Source organism: Pezoporus wallicus, unplaced genomic scaffold (genome assembly GCF_028554395.1).
Source record: "Pezoporus wallicus isolate ANWC-B61680 ecotype Strahan unplaced genomic scaffold, APGP_CSIRO_Pwel_v1 contig_3181, whole genome shotgun sequence".
NCBI classification, from domain to species: domain Eukaryota; kingdom Metazoa; phylum Chordata; class Aves; order Psittaciformes; family Psittacidae; genus Pezoporus; species Pezoporus wallicus.
The window spans coordinates 24,087-48,787 of record NW_026641700.1 but is presented as its reverse complement, the minus strand read 5'-3'; the positions used below and the strand labels follow the sequence as shown (position 1 = coordinate 48,787).

Sequence of the window (24,701 nt, the reverse complement as noted above, 5' to 3'; positions counted from 1 at the left end):
TGTGTTTAGAAAGATATTTCAGTTCCTTAGTTCCAGTCACTGAAGGAAGAGGCAGAGGCAAGTTTGAATTATCCCAGAAAACTCAACAATTGGTTTTATTAGGTGTCTTCAAGATGTTTCACCTTCTGTGGGAGACGTAGGTGTTGTAGGAGAGACCATTTCAGGTTTTCGTGAAATTCTGTCCAATTCTGCCTGAACATCTGTTAAAACTGGCTTCTGACCTACAGGATAAATGCACATCATCCAGTCATGTTTATGAAACAGTTCTGGGAAAGCCTATAGTATCTTTAATTGTCAAATTGGGCAAATCCTAATTATTGTTACTGCATATTTTCAGTGCAGAGTAAAGGCATAAGGCCAAAACCCAAAAGAAATAAAGGAAACAGTAGAGAGAAAGTCTCACCCTTTTGTATTTTCGATTTCTCAAAGAAACTTCCACAATTATATATTAATTATCAGTATATGAAGAGTTAAAGTATAAAATACAGAAGAATACTAAGGTGAGCACTCCTACACAATTTTCTGCACCATATGCGTTTTAAATAATTCTGAATGTAAATCAGGATTTCACCACAGACCAGTGAAATCAGTTCAGCACATGCGGTCAGTACAGACCTGACACTGCTGCTCATAGGTGCACACAGACCTGCAGGTGGCAAATCCCTTTCTCTCCCCACCCACTTCCTTCCCCCCTAACTTGGAATGGCACAGACATCTCTGCAGTCACACTTAGACCTGATCCAAACTTAACACACACCATTTCCCCCTCGCCCCCCACCATTTTAACTCTTATTCTCCAGTTTAGGTTTTTATCCTGCCAGGTTCTACCACAAGAATGAAGAAGAAAATATGGAAAAAGGCAGTGCAGAATATTAAGAGTCTAATGCCATAATGTGTGCTCAAGCTGTGCATATCTCAAGCTGTGAAGGAAAATTCTGACCCACATGGAGTTTCAGCAGGGTCCCAGCATACTTTCTGAAGATGCAAATTAGCAGAAACTGTTAATGTACTATGCTGCTCTTCAAATCCTTGAAAGCTAATGAAAGCTAATACTGTATCAGAATAAAAGCAGCTAATATTCCAGCAGAGGATTTTCCCATAGCTGCTGAGGGGAAAAGTAATTCTCAAATCCCAAACTACTGTCTTAACAGCCAGTTTCCAGATTTGAAGAGTGAGTGGCATGGATGACACTAATCACAAGACAGCACATACTACGGCAGGCAAAGAGGCTACATCTAAGCCAAACTTACAGCAATTCCTTGAAAACCTAATCCTTTGTGACATAAACTGGCTATACCCTAACCCTTAATTTGCTGCATGTTAGGAAATGTCTGAGAACGTTTGCTCCTTAACAGTTTAATTCTGCTCCTGAAGTTCCTGCCAAGGCTCTGAACACAATATGTTTCTGGAGTGCTGCCTCCACCTGCACTGACTCTGCAGTGGAGCTCTCTGCGTCAGCAGCACTTGTGTGAACAATCTCCATGTGCGGTTCAGACCAGCACTGTGGACTTGGCCTGCAGCAGGCTCAGGAGTGCTCAAACTTTACCCAGCCAACTTAACTTCACGTTTAAAAAAGGGAAGTGCACACACGTAAACAAAATAATCAGTCTACACAAAATGTTAGTGGGAAGTGTTTTCTCTTACTACATCAAAGTAAGCACTAACGCCAAGTACCAATGGAACACCAGTGTTCTCACCTAGGTGCTGCACTGCTACCCTCTGGGGAAGTCAGTAGGGAAGGTGTCAGTATAGGTATGTTCTTAAGTAATACAGAAACATTTTAATCTGGAATAGCAAGAAGCACCAGAGTAGTCTTGCATCTAGCATTGGAGCACTCACCATTAGGCATTTTTTGATTAATTCAAATCAATAATCACATCATGTAAAAAAGGCTCCAATGAGCCAAAAGGCTCTTTAAAAATACGTATTTTTAAAGACTATCAACAAACTGAAAGCCTTCATCACATCAGAGCTAGATCACTCCATGAAAATTTAAAATTATTTTAATGCTTACTGTGTTGTTAACAAAAATCAACTTGAATTTCAGTTGCAGTATATCTGAATAATATTAAAAGTGGCTTATAGCATAACCCATACAATTGGAATAGTAGGGATCAAAGGCAAAATGAAGAACTTGTGTGGACTCAATTCATGCTTAAAGAGCCATATGAAGTTCTTCCTGACTCTCAAGAGTGCCATAAAAAGGCAACACCAAACTGCTGTGAAATCAAAACCAAATCCTATAGCCCGTAAAACATTCAGTTAAATAGTGTTTATACTTCTGAGAAACTATACTAATAGGGATGATCCACCACTCTCAATTTAGATTGAGTTAATCTTCTATCATCAATCATACCTGACTTTTTTGCTGATGGTGTCAAGTTGCTGCCAGCGCCTCCAGTACCACCTCCTCCTGGACTGCCACTAACACCACCAGGGCCACCAGGGGAACCAGTTTTCTTGCTTAGGAGACTATTGAAGAAGTTGGCCAGGACTCCTTCACTAGTAGCTCCAGCTACAAGGGGAGGGAGGAAAAAACCAAACACAAGACAAAACAGATTTTCTAAGCAAACACTGATTTAGCGTATTAATCTAAATGAGCACATTAAAGAGCAGGCAAAGCACCTATTTTACTTCCCCACTACATTTATGCCCTCATAAGAAAAGGTACCTTTCATATTAGGATCAATTTTTTTTGACCCAGTAGGGATAGGTGTAACACTGGCAACGTTTGATGTTACAGATCTGTTTGGTGTCCTAGGAGATCCACCAGGGACTCTTGGAGAGGCATCCTATGCAAAAAAATAAACATTTCCAAAGGTCAATCTGCTACAGAATTAAACCATGCAGTGTAAGTGTACATTAAATGAAGTCTTCGGTTATTTCTCAGTTCCTAATCTTTTTTGTTTTAATAATATAGTATCTCATGCACCTGGAAGGACACAGGATTCCATTTTGCTGATTGTGTATGAGCTTTCACGCTTGTGTAACATTCTTAAAAATATTAACTTCAGTGCAACTAAAGCACTAGTGAAGCTTTTTATTTTATCCCAATGAGAAACTTGAACCCCTATCTGTTACTCAGTAGTGCCTCTGATCATAATGACAATGGCACTAATTAGATCATAGATGAACTACACCAAATTTCTTGGGACGTCACCACATACCACCAATACTCTGGGAAGGACTAAACGCAGCCCAGGAGAAAAATCATTACTTCAAGGACAACAAGTCATGTTTGCAGTTCAGCTAAAAAAATGAAGCTACTTTTGTAAGATCACATGCTCCCCATTAAACTTGTCTTGCTTTTTAGTTATTTTGCTTGTATTTTAAATGTAGATGATATAGTTTTCATTTGACCTTAATATTTATGCTAGAGTCTTAATATTCCTAGAGAGACAGTGGGAGTTAACTAACTGCTTAGATGCATTCTAACATGAAAAGTAAAGCCACGACATGTCAATACAAGCTGTCATGACTAGCTGTGAAGAAGCATTATTTTAGAGCAGTATACAATGTAGACTTTAAATACCAAGTAGTTAAAAAAAATTAGACTGAAGAATATTTGACAGTGCAATTAAAACAAGCAACCCTCTGTATATATGAAAGTGATTCATGTTCATGTGATAATATTTAAGTTTTGTTACTAACCACTGGCCTTCCTGCAGCAGTAGGTGGTTGTTTCGCCAACTGTGACTGCAAAAAACCAAGCAAAGCCATGTAGTGTTAGGCATTATCGTGACTAAAAATACAACCCAAAATTTCTATTGAGAACATTGTTAAGTGACACACTGCATACTTGTTTTATAGACAAAAAGTTACCTGCTGCTTCATAAGAAACACTTGGTCATCTTCAGCTACAATTTCTTTTTCATGAACAAACTGCAATACAAAAACATTAACATCATTTTGACTGAAAGAAAGACAATTATTTCCTTTGATACCCCTTGCTGAATACAATCAAGGCCTTCAATAATGAAGTGTGTGAAATACATTTACTGCAGACCACATTTTCTGTACTTAAGACTGCTACCTCATGATTTCATTTAAGCTCAGTTAACTAGGAGCAAATAGAAGTATCATTAACAACTCTGACCTGGCAGGCTTAAGTCTCCAGGTGTACTTGTAGAAAGGACCATTAAAAAGTTCATTAAATTGTTCAGTGAAAGAAGAACAAAGTGGTTACAAGGCACATTCAAGGGTCTTGGGATCAATAAGAAACACTGACAGATCCCACTCTTCATATACCAGTCTAATGCAATGCAGGTAAATTGGACAAAGACATCTCAGATCCCATTTGTAAGCATCAAATCACAAGCACTCTCCCTACAAATAAGCTCACCACAAAACAAGCACAGGAAATATCAATATCAAAGTTTATAATCCAGGCCCGAAGTGTATAAACATTCAAAGAAACCTTGTCGGTTATATTTTCCTTGGACACTTCTTTAACACAATACTATGTATGTCCTGACTCTTCCCCTGAAGATTGCAGAAAATACACAGTATTTTTTTTTTTCTCAGCTAAAATAATTCACACTTGGAAATATGACTAGTCCCAAATCCTTAGCTTTGTTAGAAAAAGCACAGAAATAGTTGCCTTCAGTAACTTTTGTATGCCTGAGGTCCACTTCTGCTGGCATTTTATTCAACCACCTCACATGTGTTTTCAGGTAGTTCTGCCAAAGCCTTTTGTTAAATAGTATGAGACAGAAAATATACTGAACAGGTAGAACCTGTTTTCTCATGTTTATTTTTCATTTTACACTGCCTCAAGATTTTTTATTTTAAATACTCCAACAGAAAGCATTATGAAGTTATGGGCAATTTGGAGCAAAATGTAGTGTACTTAAAAAATACTAACTCAACCTGACCAAGTTAAATGACACTGTTCAATACAAAATATGTATTAAAAGCAAAACAGACATATTTGTAGTCTTGAACAATGGAACAGTGGCAGAAAAAAAACAAAACCAACACAACAGTGTAAGGTGGAGAAGAGCTATACAGAACAAGAATAAAGGATTTTTTGATGATGAAAGAAAATTAAGAAATAAAGACAAAATAAGGACCCCCCTCATTTCACACACACACACACCAGTTCATCACACTCTTATGATAAACTGGAAGCAAAATCCCAGAGAAACAGTCAAAAAACTGACAGGTAAATAAACAGACAAGAAGTTGAATGCCAAAACATTTCAATTTACCTTTCTGACCGGTGGTTTTGTTATGATATCCTCAAAATTGTCGTCTGCTTTTAGTGTCTGAAAGTTCTCGTGCAATATTCCTATCTTCTTGTCATTATCCCAACCTGAAGGACTAGATGAAGGATTATTCAGCTTTAAATTCTGTTACTTCAGGTTGATCTTGGATGCAATCCTGAAGTGTACAGAATTCAAAGCCAGAGAAGTTCTCATAGCTCCTGCTCTCCTGTGAGGACTAATATTCGTCTGTACAGATAGTCAGGGACTGGTTCACCATAACAGATAGGAGCAAACTCTCTGGGTTAACATTTCTCTCTGGGGCAGCAAATATTTGTAACCTCAATCCACTGGTGCTCACCAAACTCCAGTTCATGAGAATGTTACAGAACTTTAGAAAGCAGAAAGAGTTCTAAATGGTTCTAAATTACAAAAATACATTCCATACTCATATAAACATAATAATGCAGGTAACTTACATAAATACCGCATCTTTTTCCACAACAACAGCTGGAACATTGAAAGGAAATCCATACAGCTTCTGGACTATGTATTTATACACTAAATCAATGTTTTTGTTCTCCTTTACAGAAGTGTAAATAAGTGCTGCCCCATCTGAATAAACTTGTTAAAGAAAACTCAGTTTAGTGGCTAATAAGAGATACTAAAGTGACTTTCTTTCTGCTAGTTTAAAGGTTATTTACTTTGTAGAATTTAGAGGGGGAATACAAGATCAAATAAGTCAAACAACTCCTGACACTTAGATTTTTTTACATAGGCAACTTAGTAATTTAAATCTTTTGCATTTGTTCTAGGTCAACTCAGCCATCACTTTTAGAGTAAAGCACAGGCTCTTCTCAAAGCCCATAATACCAACAGTTTCACTACAATACTTTCAAAACTGTCTTTTGCTTTTAGTGAAGAAAGATGTTCATGCCATAGCCTTATATCTTGTCATTAGCCCACCCTGCAACGGGGACACTACAGCATTAATGAAGCATTAATACAGCTTCAGAAATGCCAAAGATCTTCCACTTCCCCACCTGGGTTTTTAAATTAGGGGAGGACCTGCTTTCAAACAAAATGAAGGCAAACAAATTGTAATGTATATCAATTACTAAAAGACCAAAGGAGTGCTTATATTCCAACATGGTTCAGTGTCAAATTAACACAGTTTGTGCACAGGATTAATAAAAGCAGCCAGGGAAGTTTTGAGTTATTTTTACTTTGGGATTATAAAAATGCCACCCCCCCTAATGTATTTCTACATGCATTTAATTCAAATTCTAGAATAAAGTTATATAGTGGGATCTGATTCCCATTCAGTGACATTTAGAATAGAACTCCCAAGTTCTACATGGTATATACCATTACAGAGACTAATTCCTACTAGCATTCTGCATTCTTCATATACAAGACCTATCACAATTATCCCTAATACCAGTTTGAAAAATTAGGTCTTTGAAGCCCATTGAAGGAAGTGCTATCTTAGTGCTCAACTGAGTCCTCAGGTTCTTGAACTAATGTGTCCATCTATTAAGTGTGGTTTAAGCATTTAAACTTCCCTTTACCACAGCACAAATTATTATGACACGATGTATGTGTGTTCCCGGCATCTACAAATCTAGATCTCAGCATGTCTTGCTGACTAAACACTCAACAGAATTTTCTAAATTTTGTTTAAAGAAGTTTAAAAGCCATTGTGGTGCTATTACTGTTTATGTACATTGTCTCTGTAGCAACACAGAGAAGCCAGTGGATCTTTCCTACAGCAATCCACACTTCTTCCCTTCCCTTATCACCTTATCTTGTGCAATTACTGAACCCTGAAGAGACTGCATATTTAGGTTGAAAAGAATAACATGCCTTATTTGCATCTGAAGCAAGATCATACTTAAATTAATTATCTTTTGTTATTTGAGGGAACTTGGCAGCAAGATGTGGTGATTTGCAAACTGACTCCCAAACATGAAAAGTAAACATGGCAAGTAAAGAAATTCCTGGTAAGGGGACACACCAGACTCTTGCAGCTCTTTAAAAAAACCCACCAAACCAACATTAAAAAAAAAACCAGAAAAGTTGAATTCAACATTGCTTGCAGGTGTAACTAAAGCAGACTGCCATCTACAGTAAAGAAGTTGCATTCTACTTTGGTCCAGGTGCAAATATTCTTTTAAGCTTGTCATAATTAACTCATTATCATCTTTAAGATGTGATAAAGGATACACTGTAAGCAAAACCGTCTGATATGTGACTGAATGAAGTCGAAGTGTTCATCTCTGTAGTCATGTTCTTTTTCCAGAACGCTGATGGCATCACACTATCAAAACACACAACATGAACACACCACTTCCATTTACCTGTGGAAATAGCAGTGCTACTACACATCCAAGTTCACAGCTGGACAAGGGGGATGGACTGGGGTGGGTGGTGCAGAAAACCCAGAAACTGCTAAGATAGTTTAAAAGCATAATTTAAACTTTTTTTTTTTAAATAATATATAATATATATGTGATCAGCCCTAACTTGGGAGTTCAAGGGATTGCCATTTTTCATTCACTCCCTCATAAAGCAGCAACTCAAAAGTCTCTGTTGAAAGACTGACCCACTGAGTGATACCATCATTTTCTTCCAAATGTATTTTTTACACACTGTGGTAGTACAGGACATAGCGGTTTTTTTTATCCAGTTACTAATCAGCCCTTTGGCAAAGGGAGGCAAAAATCAAGAAATGTGGAAGCACAAAAAAAAAAAAAGTAAATGAACTAGCAGATGAGAAAAAGACAAATGAGAAGGTTTGCATTCCAGTGAAGGAACAATATATTCCTCAAAAGGTTTATTCTCTCACTGTGGGCCAGCAGAGGCTGCAGATGCAGTATGCTTAATGCCAGTGAGAACTGGGGTGGGAAAAACAACAAACCAACAAACAATCTAAAGGTATGGCTAAGAATATAGTTACATATCTAACAAAAAGCAAAAGAGATCACAGAAACATCCCAAGAACTGAGGAAAGTTAACAGAGCAGCACTTAACTAACTAGAGCCCTCAAATATATTAATCTTCAGAAAAAGATCTGAAATATTAAAAAAAAAAACTACCAAACCACTATCTGCAGAATCACAAGGACTGTGGAGATGAAGGGGAATCCTAGCTGTTGACTGACCAGCTCACTTCTGTGAGCAAAACTAGATCTGATGTGTTTCTCAATTCCTTTAAAACTGGTAAACGAAAAAGTAATCCCAAAATGACACGCAATGGGGGCTTCCTGAAGATAACCACCCTTCAGCATTACACATTTTTAAATAATTCTTATGCAAGGTATTCAGAGTGAAAAATAACCAAGCGCTTTCCACCCATAATTGGCAAAGTTGCTTAAATAAAATACGCAAAAACACTGAAATGTGGAACAAACCTTTGTACAAACTACTACTACTGGAATGCCTAAGTTACATGTTAGTGTGTCTGCACCAAGGGGTAAAATCACACTGTCATCTTTGTCTTCCTGTAATGAAGTATTTCTTCTCTGTGGAGAAGCTGGAAAATCCTCGCCTGGTTCTATATATTCCTGGAAGTCTCTTACCACTGAAAGTAAAAAAAGTTATATTAACAGATCAGCTACTTGATTATTCAACAATGATTTTCACTGCCATTGAGCTCTAGCACTGTTGATCGTATAATACTCCTGCTTCTTTATGTTAAAAGGTTGAGCATGCACCAAGTACTATTTGTTTACTCTGTGCAGCACAAGAGAGCACAAGACTAGTAAGTCTGAAATCTGCTTGACGGGCAGCTAGAGGAACACGACCAGGTAAGACCACCCATAAGGACAGCATTGAACCATTTTTATTTTACCACTGTGGAACCACTTGGCAGTTGCTATTAACTATTACTGTTTGATATATTTCGTTCCATTTTTCTTGGCAAAATTAATGGAATGGTTTGTTAGAACTAACAGAATTAAGAGTTACACAGCAGCTTAGCTGCTTCTCTATGAGATTTTACCTAAAATCCCTTCACTTCCCTCTCTCTGTACAGAGAGCCTACAGTAGTAATAAGTAAAAAGAATAGAATACACAAACATGAATTATTAACTAGCTTTAGAATTACTTACTACCATATGAAATATTTTGTATGCTTTTACAATAGATCAGACACTACTTAAAATTTAGCAAGGAGGGCAAGTCAGAGTATAACAAGAATTAGAAAAAACAAGATGAAGTTAACAAGTGTGGCTAACTTTTTCCTGTCAGGTTCCAGTACATACATCCAAAACACTATAATCACATGGTCACTTTCTATTCCTATAGTCAGGGATGCAGTATTAGGCATAGAACATCTGTGCGTTTCACACCAACTGTCCTGTTTCACCTAACAGAAACAGCATTCTACCAAACCCCACTACTGATTACTTTTTCCACAAGTAGCACATCCCAATTCAGCCAAAAAAAAAAAAAAATCAGGCATTAAGACAATTCAGCTGCATTGTGCCCACTAGCAGCTAAGTACTCCAGTACATTCTCACTGCTTTCCTCTGATTTACATTATCCACTGCTACACCTTCACTAAACTGATTGAAACCCTCCAAGTTCATACCTAGCAAAGCGTTAGTTGAATTACCACAGCAAGACTTACTTCAGCACCTTAGAGAAAAAGATGTATTACGCCGAGATTATTCAAGTTTTCCACAGATTTTCTTTGAGTTTACAATAACAAAAAGCGCATGCACTGATGATCATTTCTACTTGAACAGACAACTTAGGCTCTTATTCAGGGAATGCTGCTACTTCAGTCTGGCCTCAGAGTTCCAAGAGGCTCCCAAATTAACCCTGTTTTAAATGCAGAGCTCTTACCATGATACGCCAGCCACTCTAGGGAGCCTTTCCTACACAGCATCCTGTCTGCTTTGGGAAAACTACATGCCTAAGATAAAAGTCACACTACTGCAGTGCTAGAAGCTTTCTTCACAATTAAAGTGAACAGGCTACAAGGCGTCGTTAGGCTCCAAAGAATTTCGTAACAGGAAGAGCTATTCCAATCCTTCACACACAGCTGGTATGTATCCCCTAATGCCTTCTCATACCAGTCCTGGTCCTCACAGGGTCTGTTTATAAGTGGAATGAAGTTGCTAGAACAGGAAAACAGCAGTACACCTCCAGAAAACTACACACACAAACCCTCAGTAGATTTCAGTCCTGTCAGCATGTTAAGTCAGTTCACAGGAGCTTCTCAGGAGCACTGAGCCTGGCACAAGAATTAAGTAGGACCATACAGCCAGAAGTCAGGCAAGCAAGATTCCTCCCTCCTCCTCTTGGCAACATCAGGCTGCTGCCCACCTAGCAATGCATGAAGCCACATTACAAGAGTTCAAAACAAAAGCAGCTTCCAGTCATATCTGGATTGTGTTCAGGGCTTCTGCTACACCCAAGTCGCATACTATCAGTATCTGCAAGAATTAGAGCAGATGACAAAAGAACAACAGAGCAGACAAAACTTTTAGTGAGTAGCTGTTTTTCTTGACTCAATCACATTTTCTGGATTTTATAGAGTTTCACTGTTCTGCTCACTCCATGAGTAAAGAAGCAAAACTCTCAGCTACACATTTTTGATAACAGATGCTGCATCCTTACTACTTTCATCCAATAAAATCCTATCCTGAAACTGCGTGGGAGGTGTTCAATATGCACACACTTACACCACCCCCAGAAAACACATCCAGAATTTCTCAGCTCTTCCCTCCTACACAAGTTCTTCTTGCAGAAAATATGATTCTCAAGGATGATACTTCCCTTAGAAGAATCTCTCTCTCAAAAGAATAAACAAACTCCCCCCAGAGTATCTACAACTGCCACCTCATGGACTACTTTATCACAGCAGAGCTACAACTTCCACTGCTGAAAAAGCTGTTCAGCAAACTGACAGTCAACTGCTTAAGAACACAGAGTTCCAGAGAGCAACTTCAGACTTACACACAAAGTTTATCATGCTATTTGATCTTAACACATGGCTGTCTCAAACACTCATCCTTGTAGTGATTCACCGAGAGATGAACAGCAAGGACTCATGGTTTAGTACCCTCAGGGAAACACAGAGGCTGCCCAGAAGTAATATGGAATTATGATAGTGAATTCAGTCACATAGCTTAAGGAATCCTGCAAAATCTTTGTGTTCTGCATGTTTAAAACTAGAGGACAAAGAGTTATATCGTATCCATGCCAAAACAAAATTACAGCTGCATTACTGTCAATAATAATGATGATAAAACTCTTCAAATAGAAAGGGCCCAGACATTATGGTAATGTCATGAATCCTCCCAACAATTACACTTTTGGTAGGCAGAGAACAGGTCTCAGTTTCTCTAGACTGACTAATTACAGGAACAATTAAGAAGCTGATGCAGTGATTTGCCTTTAAAATAAATACATAAATAATTGAAAGCTAAGAAGCTTTTTTTTTCCTTCGAGAATCTTACCTAGAAAAAGCTGTAAGATGCAAGAATGTACAATCAGCTGTGTTCATTCTGAAAGCTTCCACCCCTAAATTCCACCCCTACTTCTGTTAGAAAGAAATATCAGTATCATTCACGTATTGAGACTTATCTGAAGCTTGACTTGCTTGATAACTCCTAATTTTAAGTAACATTTCCAAAGCATGAAAACTGTACAACTGTAATGGAGAGATTAAATGCTGCAGAAAGCATTAAGCATATTTGATTAAATGGATTCCTACATATTTGCAGAATACTCACACTTCTGTTCCATTTCTTTCATTTCTTCAGGAGGAATTTTTAACTTGTCAATATGTTCTCTTATAACACTCGCCCATTTTTGTAAAGAATCCAGTGCAGTCCAAGGCCTAGACATGTCTACTACCAACATAATTAGAGTGTCCTTTAGAGAGCTTGCTTCCATTGCAAATTTAAGAAGACCTTTGTGATACAAGTCACCATCTAAAATCCATACATTACATCTTGTTTGGTCTACAAAGGAAAAACATTTTATGAGACTTACTGGAAACAGTCCACTACATAACAGAGCTATTAAATCTTCTTCAGACATATAAGGACGAAAGCAGCTGACTTGTTTTATCAGTCAATTAAAATGCATAGCAACAGAGCAAACTACAGCTTTTGGGGACAAGCTCCTTGTCTTCCAGACCCTGATGTTTAACGGCTGGTAACTGAAGATCTTAAATTCATTATTTGTAAGTGAGAATTCAGAGACAGCATTCAGCATTTCCAAAATTCATGTTCACAGTTTTAGAGAGGGAAAAAGTTTTCTTCAAGATGCAACTTAGAAGGGGAGAATTGGGTGAATTAAGCCACCCTTTCTCAGCCCTTGGCCTGATCAGTTCAAGGACTGCCATCTCCCCTTCAAAACTCCAATGTGATATGCCTATAGATTTTTTGAAGTACACAATGTACCTTGGCCCTTCGGAAAACTGGAGCAGAACTGCAAATTTTTCATTATTTAGATGGACTTTATGGATAAAGTTATTTTTTTCAGATTTGCAAAAGGCCAATCACCATACAGTCAGACCATCCCACTGCTTTTTTCTCTCCAAACAGCAAACAATATTCAGAAACACTTCTGCAGTAAATGAGGAGCTGCTGATTCAAAATTGGAGAGCTTAATATAATTACATTTTGACTTCAGGTAAGTTTTTGGTACTGGTTACAGAAGTTCTGAGGAAAACATTTAGATCAAACACCAAATCCTCTTAACCCTGGTCAAATCATCTTGGAGACCAACAGCCAGACATGGGAATCAGGAAAGGTCCAACTTCTTTTGGTTCTGCTTCTCCTTCTATCTGTATTTGGTCATAGAGTTTAGACATTTTTCCCCACAGCTCCCAGTATGTCCTTATGCACAGCCCACTAAGTATTGCCATCTAGATAATTCACTGTACCTCTACAGAACCTGGTCATACTCCTTCCCTTATTTCCCCATATATAAGCAGTAAATATCCATCCCATAACTGCAGGTATATTGGGGCTGGATCTTAAACATCTTTTTTACCTTCTAGCCATAAGCAAACTCAAGCCAGTTGAAATACATCTTTTACTTATTTCTCCTTCCTCCAAATGTTTGTGTTGGTGGTTTGGGGGTCTTTTGTTGTTTGTTTTTTAAATCTCCTTTAGCACTGTGCATATTTTCCTACCTATCAATTTATGATACATAATCTTGCAGATTCTCATACCACCAAGACAAAACCTTCTCTGTATATTCAAAAACAGAAAAATACTTGCTACAGTATTTGAGATGCAAGGTAAGAGCACCTTTTCCTCTAGGGCTGAGGAATACGTATCTATCCAGAACACTGCAGCTAAGACTGCTTCCCTGCTCTTATTTTTTTCCCCAGCCTTTTCTTTTGACTGCTTCATGGCATATACTAAAGGAATTACACTAAGAAACTTCCTCAGGATACAAATTACTTGTGACCTAAGATGGACTCCTGCAACTTATAAAGAAAGAAAAACATCCCACTGTCATTCCAAGTATTACACTCCTGATTTTTCTTTCAAATTGGTTTAAGATATTATTAGAAATAAAAACTTACCATCTCGATCTTCATCATGCACATTTAAGTACAAATACTCCATTCCTCTTCCTTTTTTGTATTCCTCTATTCCTTGAATTTTTCCTATTAAGCTAGTTTTACCTGCTCCATCTTCACCTGGAGAGACAGAAGTTAGATACCACTCAATCTTTACTCACAGTTACATATTGAAAACCACCTCGGGCAAGAAGGAAACCATATACTAAGAGGGTAACTGAGCTCATTAAAGCTTTGAAATATGGCTTTGCCCAACTCAGCTATCTGCTCAGAGCACATGACTAAGCTTCAAATCTTCTAAATACAATTTTATCACTAACTATCATACCTGAATTAGGCTCTTATACGTATATTTAAACAGATACCTTAAGGAGTAGTTAAATACCACAAACAATCACAGTCTTTCAATTGCAACCAAAGTGGTAACAAAGTCTTTCTAAAGTAGAGTTGATGCCACAGTAAGCTCATCTTGCAATCAGAAAAGTATTATTTGGAACTCCCTCCTATCAAACAGGACATACCATCAGGCTCAGCAAGGCAAATCTGTTTCCTTAGCTTTTATGGGTTGATTTCTTTGAATCTTTTCCCTGTTACAGGTCTAAAGAAATCTTACAAAGTAGTGACAAACAGTAAGCCTCTTGCCTTACAGTACATGTGTGATTAGGTCCACACATAGTGACAAGCCTGCAATCTGAGTCCATTCACTCCTCCAATGGGAACTGGGATAACCATTAAACCTTACAGCACGTGCATAGTGTGAACACCTCAGCTATTGCCAGAGACTCTTCTTGAAAAACTTCTATTTCTAACTTTGCATGCAGTTTTTACAGTTTGAAAGAGTAACCAAGCTGAATTTGGACATTAAGAGGGGCACTGCTACTTGAATTTGGCAGTATGATGGGTACATAACAGTTAGACATTAGAAAATCCTTGGAACTCATACCCAAGTTAGAAGCACCTTATCAGTTTTATGCCAAACAGAATATTTTTTCCTCAAGTCTCTCCTGCCCAGGGGAGTATAAACACTTGCTTTTAACTACATAACAAAGAGAAGAGTTCAAGGACAGTAATTTCTACTGCTAACTGTAATGAAGGTTTCCCTTTAAAGAAAACTGATCGTGATCTTGTAGACAACATTATGTCTATGTTAAAAAGACTACAGACAAAAGCCCAGAAGAGAGCAGAATAATGATACGGTCATGGACTGATTTTGAATTTACTCAACATATCATTCCCAAGATTACCACGTGAAGTCTTCAGTTTAGAGTTCAGCCTTATTTGCAGATTTCACTAATAGTGTAGAAGCTGCCAGAAAGTATAAGACCATTTACTCTGTAGCCCAGAGAATTTTACTCAATGGAATGAAAAGGGGCTTTTTGCCCCTCCCATTTTTTTAAAAATTAATAAATAAATTAAAAATAATAAAAAAGAGAAAGAAAAACAAGACCAGAACTGAAGGTTACAATCTGGTTAAGTATAGAGAACTTAAGTGAAAAATGAAGATGTATCAGTCTACCTTTTTCAACATTTAAGAGTTTGTTTGGTAGTTCCTTAACTATACTAAATCAACATGCACTTAAGTAAACAGCTATAGCTATTTTAAAATAAGCTTTGGAAAGCACAGCTATTTTCTACTTGTACATCAAACTCTTCTTCTTGTGATAATATTCTCTTAAATAACAATTCTCCCCAAGCAGTGAAGAGTTCAAGCTTCATCACATGAGATGAATTACAATTCTTCCTCTGCCCTCACCCCAGTACTTATTCAAGCTTCTTAAATTTGCTATCTATGAGTAACTGGGAGACCTTATTAAGAGCTGCTACACTGACAGGTTGTGCTGCTGAAGCTGCCATTACTTTTGCCAACAATTTCTGTGCGATTCATTGTGTTATTTTACCTCTTTAAGCAGACAGCTTCAGTTAATTTATGCCAGCAGAAAGCTCAAAAGGTAAGACAAAACTAAATTTGTTACTCCTTTTAAAGAGGGACTGCACTTAACAGCTTTCCTAGTTTCTCAGAACAGCTGACTTCTTTTGCATATCAGTCTGTTTCACATAGGTGGCAATAAAGATTACAACTGTTTGTGATGGGAAAGGTTAGCATCTTCTGTGAAGTACATCTGCCAGTTCTTTACAAAAGTGGTACAACTTGGGGGTTTAAGAAACATCTGTGGCTATGAAAAGTCACAAACATGACAAAAGATACACTTCAGCAGTCTAAATCAAACTTAATCATACTTAAAATAATGCTAATATATATGAAACTTGATTGTTTGGAAGTGTTCATGCTAAGATCCCATAAGGCCCTTACTTATCATGCTTGTGTAGTGTGATTTCCTCCCCAGCCCAGCATTTCTAAATGCCTGAAGTGAACTGAAGTTCAATACTGTTAAGTTAATGTCTTATGGTAAATTGAGAGCTGGAATTTTATTTTCCCTCCTCAAGTTTTCAAGTAATTATGTTCAGACCCTACAAAGAAAGAAGTTATCAATACGGCATAAGACAAGTTGATATGACATAGAATTAGTACCTTTGGACACATGCACACACAGTAGTCGTTTCAGACACACATCACAGAATTACTTACATTTCATCTGTTCTGTGAAGATTTGTTTCTGCCTTCTCCTTAGCAAATATCCACCCATTTCAATACCCACCAAGAACAGGTAGGTGGATCACTGACAGACATAACTGTCAGTTAATACAAGTTACTGCATGTCAAAAACAATACTCATCATTCACTAGAAAGCCAGAATGACACATCACTGATGTTCAAAAGGATTGGTACTACTTTCATTAATTAGTCAGGTATAGGAGAATAATAGTGTGGCTTGTAGACGATGTAAGATAAACCAAGAGATCTGTGGAGAAAAGGGTCAGAAGCAATACCAACAAGTGGTCCAAAACAAATTAGCAATACATAAATCAGCTAATATACAAATAGAACAGCTCACTTTCACCGGTGCAAGACAGCTGCCTAACCAAACATGCCCCGTTCCACAGATCCAGAGTTCTCAACAAATGTAAGCCATGTTAGAGTCAATATTCTGGAAAAAACTGTCAGAAAGTAAAACCAGGACCATCCTACACAACATAAGGATTTCCTCCTTTTTGCCCACACAATTCTCAAAATATTAGGAAAAGATGACTGCCTTGGCAGAGAGAACTTGCAAAGACTTGAGGTTCCATCCACCTCTACTTTCCATTTTTAGTGTATTGCAGATAGCATTTGAAATTGTGATAGCTGCAGATGTACTGTTATCCTTGTTACAGCTAATACACCTGAAGGCTGTGCCATTCAGGAGGACATTGATAGGCTGGAGAACTGGGCAGAGAGAAACCTAATGAGATTCAACAAGGGCGAGTGTAGGGTACTGCACCTAGGGAGGACAGAACCCCAAGTACCAGTACAGGTTAGGGGCTGACCTACTAGAGAGCAGTTCAGCTGAGAAGGAGCTGGGAGTATTGGTTAATGGCAAGTTGACTATGAGTTGGCAGTGTGCCCCTGCTCTGGGTGGCCCTGCCTTGGCAGGGGGGTTGGACTAGATGATCTCCAGAGATCTCTTCTAACCCTAACGATTCTGTGATTCATATTCCCCAGATTTGAACATCATTGCATGTTAAAATTATGGAACAGATTTTTTTTTAAGTGCTACTGAAGCAATATGTAACAGAGCCTCATGCACCTTCAGAAAGAGTCATCCTCCTCCTCTTTCCTCCAAAACTAAGATGGAAAATCCTTTATCTGCTTCTTTATTTCTAACTGTGTGACAATCACATTAACAACTGACTTCTGTACATAAGCTTACAGAGCAAACCATTTCTTACACATGGTTTTAAATATAGAATAGCAAAGTAGAATAAAAATCAAGTAGATTGATGCACAATTAAGATCCTGAATACTTCCTTTGCAAGTGACATACAAGGTTCTCCTCTTCAAGAGTAAATCCTAAAGAACTAAAATTCCTCATTACATTAAATTGCACTCACAAATTAATACTACAGCGAGGAAGCAGATGTGTAGCACTGCTTGCTACAAGTATCACAACAAAGCTGAAGACAAGTAAAAGAGGGACAACAGATTAAATTTTGCAGAAAAGCCAGGCTAGGAACCAGCTGAAACAAAGCCAAACCAATCTGCTTACACACAGTATTTCACCATCTTGTTAACAAAATGGAAAGTCTTATACTTGACTGAAAAAAAGCTGTTTCATTGTTATCCTCATGCTGCTACACTTCACCTCCCTGAGGAGCTCAAGTTTGGGGCAGTGGTTGGCAAAGCTTCTCTGTCCAAGGTGCTGCTCTGCCTACAAAACAGAGTTTGATGACATCCTTCTTGTTGCTGCCCTCAAAGATATCTGAAGCCATAATACAAAAGCCTGCCCAGCCTCTTCCCTTCTCACTACTCCAGGCAAAAAAAGTATGTTTATTGAGCCAGAAAATGGAGTATCACTGAATGTTCTGCTACAATACCGAATCTAGCAAAACAGGCGCCCATAGATGGGAAGGTGCAATGAGGCAAGCAGGCCCTTATCTGTGAACTGCTACTTGAACTGTTCAACCATAAATTATTACATTAGAGAGAAGTTAGGCTCTCTGTTACAGAAATTTGCTAAACTTCCAACTGAACATTTTAAAATTAAGAATATTTACCACTCATGCTATTTCCATATTTCTTTCAGTTTAGAAAATGAAAACAAGTAGATTTTCACTTGTCTTAAACCAAGACATTTCTTACTTCTCAGAGAAGTCTGTATATGAAAGTACTCATTGTGTTACCTCCAGGACAGACATGATTCTGCCTTCTCAGAATCACAGAGCAGTCTCTATTCTGCACCATGTGGAATGCCTGAATCCTAACGCAGTAGAGTGGAAATGTAACAGCCTTCTTCCTACCAGAACCAAATGCATATGTACTACAGTTATTTTCAATATAAAATACTTCTTAAAAGTTAATAACTCTGATTAATAAGAAGTTAATAACTTGTGAGAAGTTAATAACCCTCTACTCAGCCACACGTTAGTGGAAGAGACTTGTTTACAGATACTATACTAATTGAAGACTGCCTTTTGCAGAACAAAGCCCAAATAATCAGGGTAAGCCAAATTAAGTTTGCTTTCAGAGAATTGAAGAATAAAATTAACTATGCTGATGTGATCCTTCTCCAGAATCCCTCCAAACAACATGGAAGTTCACAACGAGGAGGTCATATTAAATCCTCAAATAACTTGTCATTAAATTATGATTTACTCATTGGACAAAAAAACTTCTCCTCTAAGTTTGTTTTACTCCACCAGATTAGTCTTTGCCCTCACATGTGATTTATCTGGTATCTTTGTGGCACTGAAAGATGAAATAACATTTCCGAAGAGCACCTTAATGCCCTTCTGCATTACAACATGATAGAAAGCAGACTGAAAACAACTGTTCCAGCATGCCTTTTGTCAAGTCCTGCACCACAAGAATACACAGTCTGACTGTGAAAACAGGTACAGGAGTAACAGTGTTACTTATGCTTGGAGAAACCCACAGACAGTGAAAACCAAATGTTGCAGTGAATATGAACAGCATACATCTCTTTCCTTTCACACAGCAGTAAATGATCCACTGTATTTTGTCCATGTTTGCTACCAAAACAGAATAGTCCTGTGTTGCTATTAAAGGGACATCCTTATCGGTACTTCTGCCAATAACCTGACTGGAAAACACAGAAGCATAATTCCTTTCACTACTCCTCACCTTTGGAGATATTTCAGAGAAATACCCAGTAATCGGCAGCACCTCTGTCAAAGCAGAGGCAAATTAAAGTAACTGCAATTCAATAACTGTTCTAAGTAAGTTTTACTACACAACATCCATGCAACTCTGGCTTTTTGGAAAGGTATTCCAGCAGGAAGGATATTATGAAAAAGCACTAGTTAGTTCTAAACAAACATAACTGCAAAACAAGCAATTAGAATTTTATCTAGGTCAATGCATCAAAACAATTGAGTTTCGCAGCATAACTCTGCTGACTGAAACAGAATTTGGCTATATTTGGAAGCCTTTCTTAGCCTGTAAAAGGTGAAGAAGTAGCAAGAAGAGGAAAAGAATCCATCTGACCAACTTATGCAGCACTAGAGAATTAAGGAACATTTGGGATGAACAATATGGACAGTATCAACAGACTGTAATTTGGGATGAACAATATGGACACTATCATCAGCTGTAATGACTAAATGATCACAGCAAAACTTTCAGCTATATGAATTGGAAAAAATAAAGAGGAAAATTACTTTTCCTAGTGTTGAGTACAAATTTTAGCAAGCAGCTTTTATATTGATTGTATATACTCTCATGATGTATCAGAACTTAATTTTGAAGTTCACTATATTGCATGTATCCACTAAAAGAAAGCAGCAAGCTAAAACTGCTCTTCAAGATGAACCATTTTCTACAGTAACAACCATTCCCAATACATGTACACATAGAAAAGTGTGTCTGTAAATTAGCTGTAGATTGTGGAAACTTCTTCTCAGGCATCCTAACAGTCACTGGACAGGAGCAGAGCGCAAAGATACAAACAAACAGGCCTGGCCCTGAAGACTGAGATGTCTGGGGTAAAGAGAAAACACGGACACAAGGCAGTTGAATGCTCACTGCCCTCTAAACTCAAAGCCTTTGTCATCAAGTGTGGTAAAATGCATGAATAAAACCAAAATGGTGGTGATTCAGTAGAAGCGTAAGTGTGCAATACAGTCACTTGCAGTCAGGTATACATGTGTCACCATGTTTAACATCATTAGAACTGCAGGCCAAGAATCTACTGTGCTTCAGAGAGCGGAGTGGATGAAATACAGAGCCAGACAGAAAGCAACTCTCAGTTCACATGCACGCTGGGAACCTGTTTTCTTGTGCAGCCTGGAATGACTTCGACCATCACTGCTTGAACGCATGCTGCAGTTTACTGCATAAATGACTAGCTTGAAGCTCTGCATCCAAGCCTCCAAACATGATGGATTCCATCCATAACCTGCAATGATGACTTTTTATCTGCTCCCTCTATTCTACTTGCTGGTTCAGATACATCAGCAAGGAAATGAACAAGAAAGGTTCCAGTTACAAGCATCAGTTTTCTCATGAATCTCAGCAAAAAGCATCTCCTCTGCTCAGCTACCTTTGTTACACAAGTGAGAAGGGGAGACAGTCCAGGAGAGAAAAAAAGAGAAAACCAAACCCCACCTAGCAACAAGAAGAAAGCCACACTCCTCTGGCTATCTGTAAAAAACAGCTAGAAATGTTACTGAGAGCACCTAATTTCCTTAAGAAAGTGGGGACATCTTACATTTTCTGCTGGAATAGCTTACTAAATGAGGTAGCTATGGTCACTATGAAGAGCTACCCAGGAATCAGAGCATCCCTGCCTTACAGAAAAGTTAGGAAAGCTTGCATTTCTATTATCTGTTCATACAAGAACAGAAAAATCCTTTTATGCTACACATGGTGCCAAAGTTTAAAGTCTTCATATGAAAATAGTATTGAAGAAATATCTATAAGTGAAACAATTTGGAGAAGTAGAACTGTAAGTTAATTAATTTGGGGAGGCTGATTTTGAGCAGAGAATTGCCATTAGACATTAACCTTCACTTCACAAAACTATGTGCCATATCTAGAGATTAACATTTGGCATTCCAGTTTCCTTCAGTTATTTCTGTGATGCCTTGAATTGCTTTCCAGGTATCCTGGGTTCAGCTCTCTGGGGAGTGGGGGGAGGGGAGTGAGCGAGGAGCTGCGTGGTTCTGAGTTACGGGCTGGGCTTAAACCACAACACCAGGTTCTTAAAAATGCGATGTTAACATAGCTAAAAAATAAAGACTGAATTAGCATGCCAGACACAGCCAGGTTCCCGAACAACTGGGCATACGAGTACATGAAGGGTTTGAAAAATATAAATTCTGTAGGCAAATTAGAAAACTTGTCCTAGCAAACAAAAGAACTACAAGTGATGGGTTTTTCTGGTCTTTCTGTGGGGTTTGATTTTGGGCAGGGCCTGTGGTGAGGTGTGTTGAAGGCCTAGATGATTTTCTTTGTTTAATGCAGTTTGTATTGAAAATAAGCACTCATTTATCACTACATCTCATGTTTCAGCTGGGAAGTTTGACCAATATAACTGTTTATATTGCAAATGTTTGCCTACCACAAAACCAGTGAAAACCATCAAGACCCTGGCCAGCTTTACACCTCCTGCTTAAAAGTATTCCAAGAACAACAAAACTAAAAATAGTCATGGCAAGAAGTGATCTATGTTAACAACAAAAGCCAGCACAAAACTAAAGGAATAGGGCTTAGAAACAGCAGAAACGTGAGGTAACAAAAGTTGCAAACACACAGCTCAAGAGCCTGAAGAGACAGAACTTCACATACTGAATCTGTCCAACACAGAACACGTAAGAGCTCTCATCTTCCTGTCCCAGTGTGCTTCAGGAGCAGCACCAGGATTTGCAAGTGAGCAGCAAAGTGTAACACGTGGATTAGGTATCTTCACAAAGAACATGGCCATGGTCCTTACTGGCCAGTCCTCATATCTGATGATTTCTCCCTTGGAGACAAACTTTTTTCTCCCTTGGACTGTGGCCTTCTAAAAAACATGATTTCTGAGAAAGAAACAGAATTTCTTCTACAAATCTGCCAGTCTTTTTAAAAAATGCATCAGTCAAAAAAGAAAACAAAAAGCATTAAAGGAAATAATTCTATAAGCTGTTTATATAAACAGGTAAAAAGAATTTTTCTATAGAACAAATTAAACATCACAAACTAAATAAGCATTTAGAAGTATTCTATGGTCTGTGCCCCCTCTAGTTCTGAAGGAAGCATGGTCTTAAGTTACTGAGTACTAAGGACTGCCTGACTACAGAGAGAGAAAGAAAAAAGAGTGTAATCTTCTTGTCAAGGTTCGCAGTTTTAAGAATCTTCCAACTTCAACAAGGACAATCATCCAAGTTAATTTCAAAATATCACATAAAAGCTGTCAATGATTATGACATCTTTCCTTTCTTTAACACCAACAGAACTTCCAATCTCAATATCCTACTTAATCATGTAACATAAAGGCCAACAAATTAAAGGCTAGCAAGTCCTGTAACAGATTCACTAAACCATCCCACCACCCTTGTACAGTCTTCTTCATCATGGTCAGTTTTAAGTCACTCAGCTTATCAAAACTGGATGAAAAGAGTCACAGTGATTGCTTTAGGATTATGGAGGAAAAACTTCAACTTGAAAAACCTCAAAAGGGTATAAACCACATGACTACACAGAATCATAGTCTGCATAGTGTCCACATGAATATCTTTACTGGGTTTTAACCAGGTTTCCAAATACTAACAATTCATAACTCTTGCTGGGGACAGGGAGGTTGTCAAAGGAGGGAAGATGCAGCTAGCTGACAAATTCACTCGGATTCATTGAATTGTCTACTGGTAGTATTGTTTACTAGTCTTTCAGACATATATATATCATAGTAATTAACACACATACACTTGGGAGCATCCATTTCTCCCCTTTCTCCACAAAGTTTTTGATTTTGCTTGACATAATCATTTCTTCTCTTTCCCTCTCAACACTGAAAAATAGCTGTGTCTCTCATTATTGCCATATCAAAGTCCCATTCTGTTACTCCTAACTCTGCCAAACGCGAGCTTGCACTAACGCACTGGGTGGAAATAAGAGAACACAATAAAAGCCAGCAGCCAAACGCTGCTGCTGCCGTCGCACAACTTGCTGATGATATTGCTGCTGACAAGCTCGGTGCGTGTGGGCAGGACACAGCCAACACGCCCATATACAGCCTACTCCGCCCTCCGGCCAACAGGCAGCATCCGTCATTGACACCGCTGGGGCCACGGAAGCGATTTTTGTGTCTGCATGACACACCATAAGGACCAGCAGGCAGCACTGGCTGCACGAAGGGGGGAGGTCTCGTAACAGGTCCCCGAACTCAACACTCATCAGGGGAGAAAGACAATAGAAACCAGCCTTCCAAGCCATGTCTACCTAAGGAGCTAGGGTGGGGGAGGACAGTAAGGGTATTATGGCGAGGCACCTACGACGAAGGTGCTAAAGCATCTCTGGATGCTGGATATTCAAAATGAAGGAAAATACAAGGGAAGAAGCGAGAGGGTTAAGCCAGCACCTTTCCCACCATCACAGCCCCGACACCACCCTCCTTCGAGCACTAAAAAGGAGAAGCCCCAGACGCTCAAGAGCGGGTGAAGGAGCAAGCCAGCGTGCGGCAGGGAAGGGATCAGGATGCTTTCCTCACCAAGCAGGAGGACGTTCTTCCCCGAAGGTAGCTTAGAGCGGGACCGCGTGGACACCTCACTGAGGATGCACGACCTGGCGCAGAAAGAAGACAACGCTTAGGAGGGCGCTGCCGGGGGTTCCCATCCCACCACCTGCGGGGTGGGCACAGGAGAAGGGGGGGGGGGCCACAGCAGGAGCTGCCACCACCAAGGGGAGGAGCCCCTCCTGCCCCTCAGCTCAGAGACTGAGAGGGGCCGAGCGCCAGCAGGGGGGATTAACCACCCCACCTCCCACCTCCCCCGGAGGGCAAGGAGTCGCGCCGACGGCGGTAAAGCCAGCTGCCCAACCACGGGGCGGGCGGTTACCAGAGGTTCTGCCCATCGTCCTCATCGCAGCCTGCCCGCAGCTCCGCGTTGTTGTTGTTGGTCGTGGCCGTAGTGGCTGACGAAGAGGCAGAAAAACCGGCAACTGAACCGAGCCCGGAGGAAGAGGAGCCGAAAGAACCAGCTCTCCCCACCGTCGCCGCCATCTTCGCTGGCTCCTCCCCGCCCCTCTGCCTCCCTGAGACACGGAGCGAGGGACGGCGCCGCGGCGGCTGACAGGAACCCGGATGTTGGGAGGGCGAGGGGCGGAGTCCCATGCTCGAGCGATTCCGCTTACAC

The 24,701-nt window shown here is 39.2% G+C and overlaps 1 protein-coding gene across 3 annotated transcripts; it reads right to left on the bottom strand.

Annotated features, from left to right (window-relative positions):
- Positions 1-24,679, bottom strand: DYNC1LI1 (dynein cytoplasmic 1 light intermediate chain 1). 3 transcript variants are annotated; one of them, XM_057424827.1, is made up of 13 exons: positions 24,405-24,679; positions 24,059-24,132; positions 13,761-13,877; positions 11,950-12,180; positions 8,617-8,786; positions 7,431-7,524; positions 5,684-5,819; positions 5,211-5,322; positions 3,823-3,882; positions 3,652-3,696; positions 2,672-2,792; positions 2,357-2,515; positions 1-221 (listed from the first exon to the last, which is right to left on the bottom strand). In XM_057424827.1, the coding sequence occupies exons 1-13, from the start codon at positions 24,677-24,679 to the stop codon at positions 109-111; spliced, it is 1,707 nt and encodes a 568-aa protein (XP_057280810.1). In that variant the 3' UTR covers positions 1-108. The 3 variants fall into 3 exon arrangements, with proteins under 3 accessions (XP_057280810.1, XP_057280812.1, XP_057280813.1); XM_057424829.1 differs by lacking the exon at positions 3,652-3,696 and having other exon boundaries at positions 24,405-24,616; XM_057424830.1 differs by lacking the exon at positions 11,950-12,180 and having other exon boundaries at positions 24,405-24,616.
- Positions 24,680-24,701: the final 22 nt, after the last annotated feature.

What these genes read in the sequence shown, in the direction of transcription:
- DYNC1LI1 (XM_057424827.1), bottom strand. Translation starts at nt 24,679, where the DNA reads ATGGGACTCCGCCCCTCGCCCTCCCAACATCCGGGTTCCTGTCAGCCG. An exon ending in TAGTAGTAGTTTGTACAAAG is followed by an intron (nt 7,525 to 8,616) that starts GTTTGTTCCACA and finishes GTGTTTTGATAG; the next exon opens with TGTGATGCCATCAGCGTTCT. An exon ending in CAAAACCACCGGTCAGAAAG is followed by an intron (nt 3,883 to 5,210) that starts GTAAATTGAAAT and finishes TTTGTATTGCAG; the next exon opens with TTTGTTCATGAAAAAGAAAT.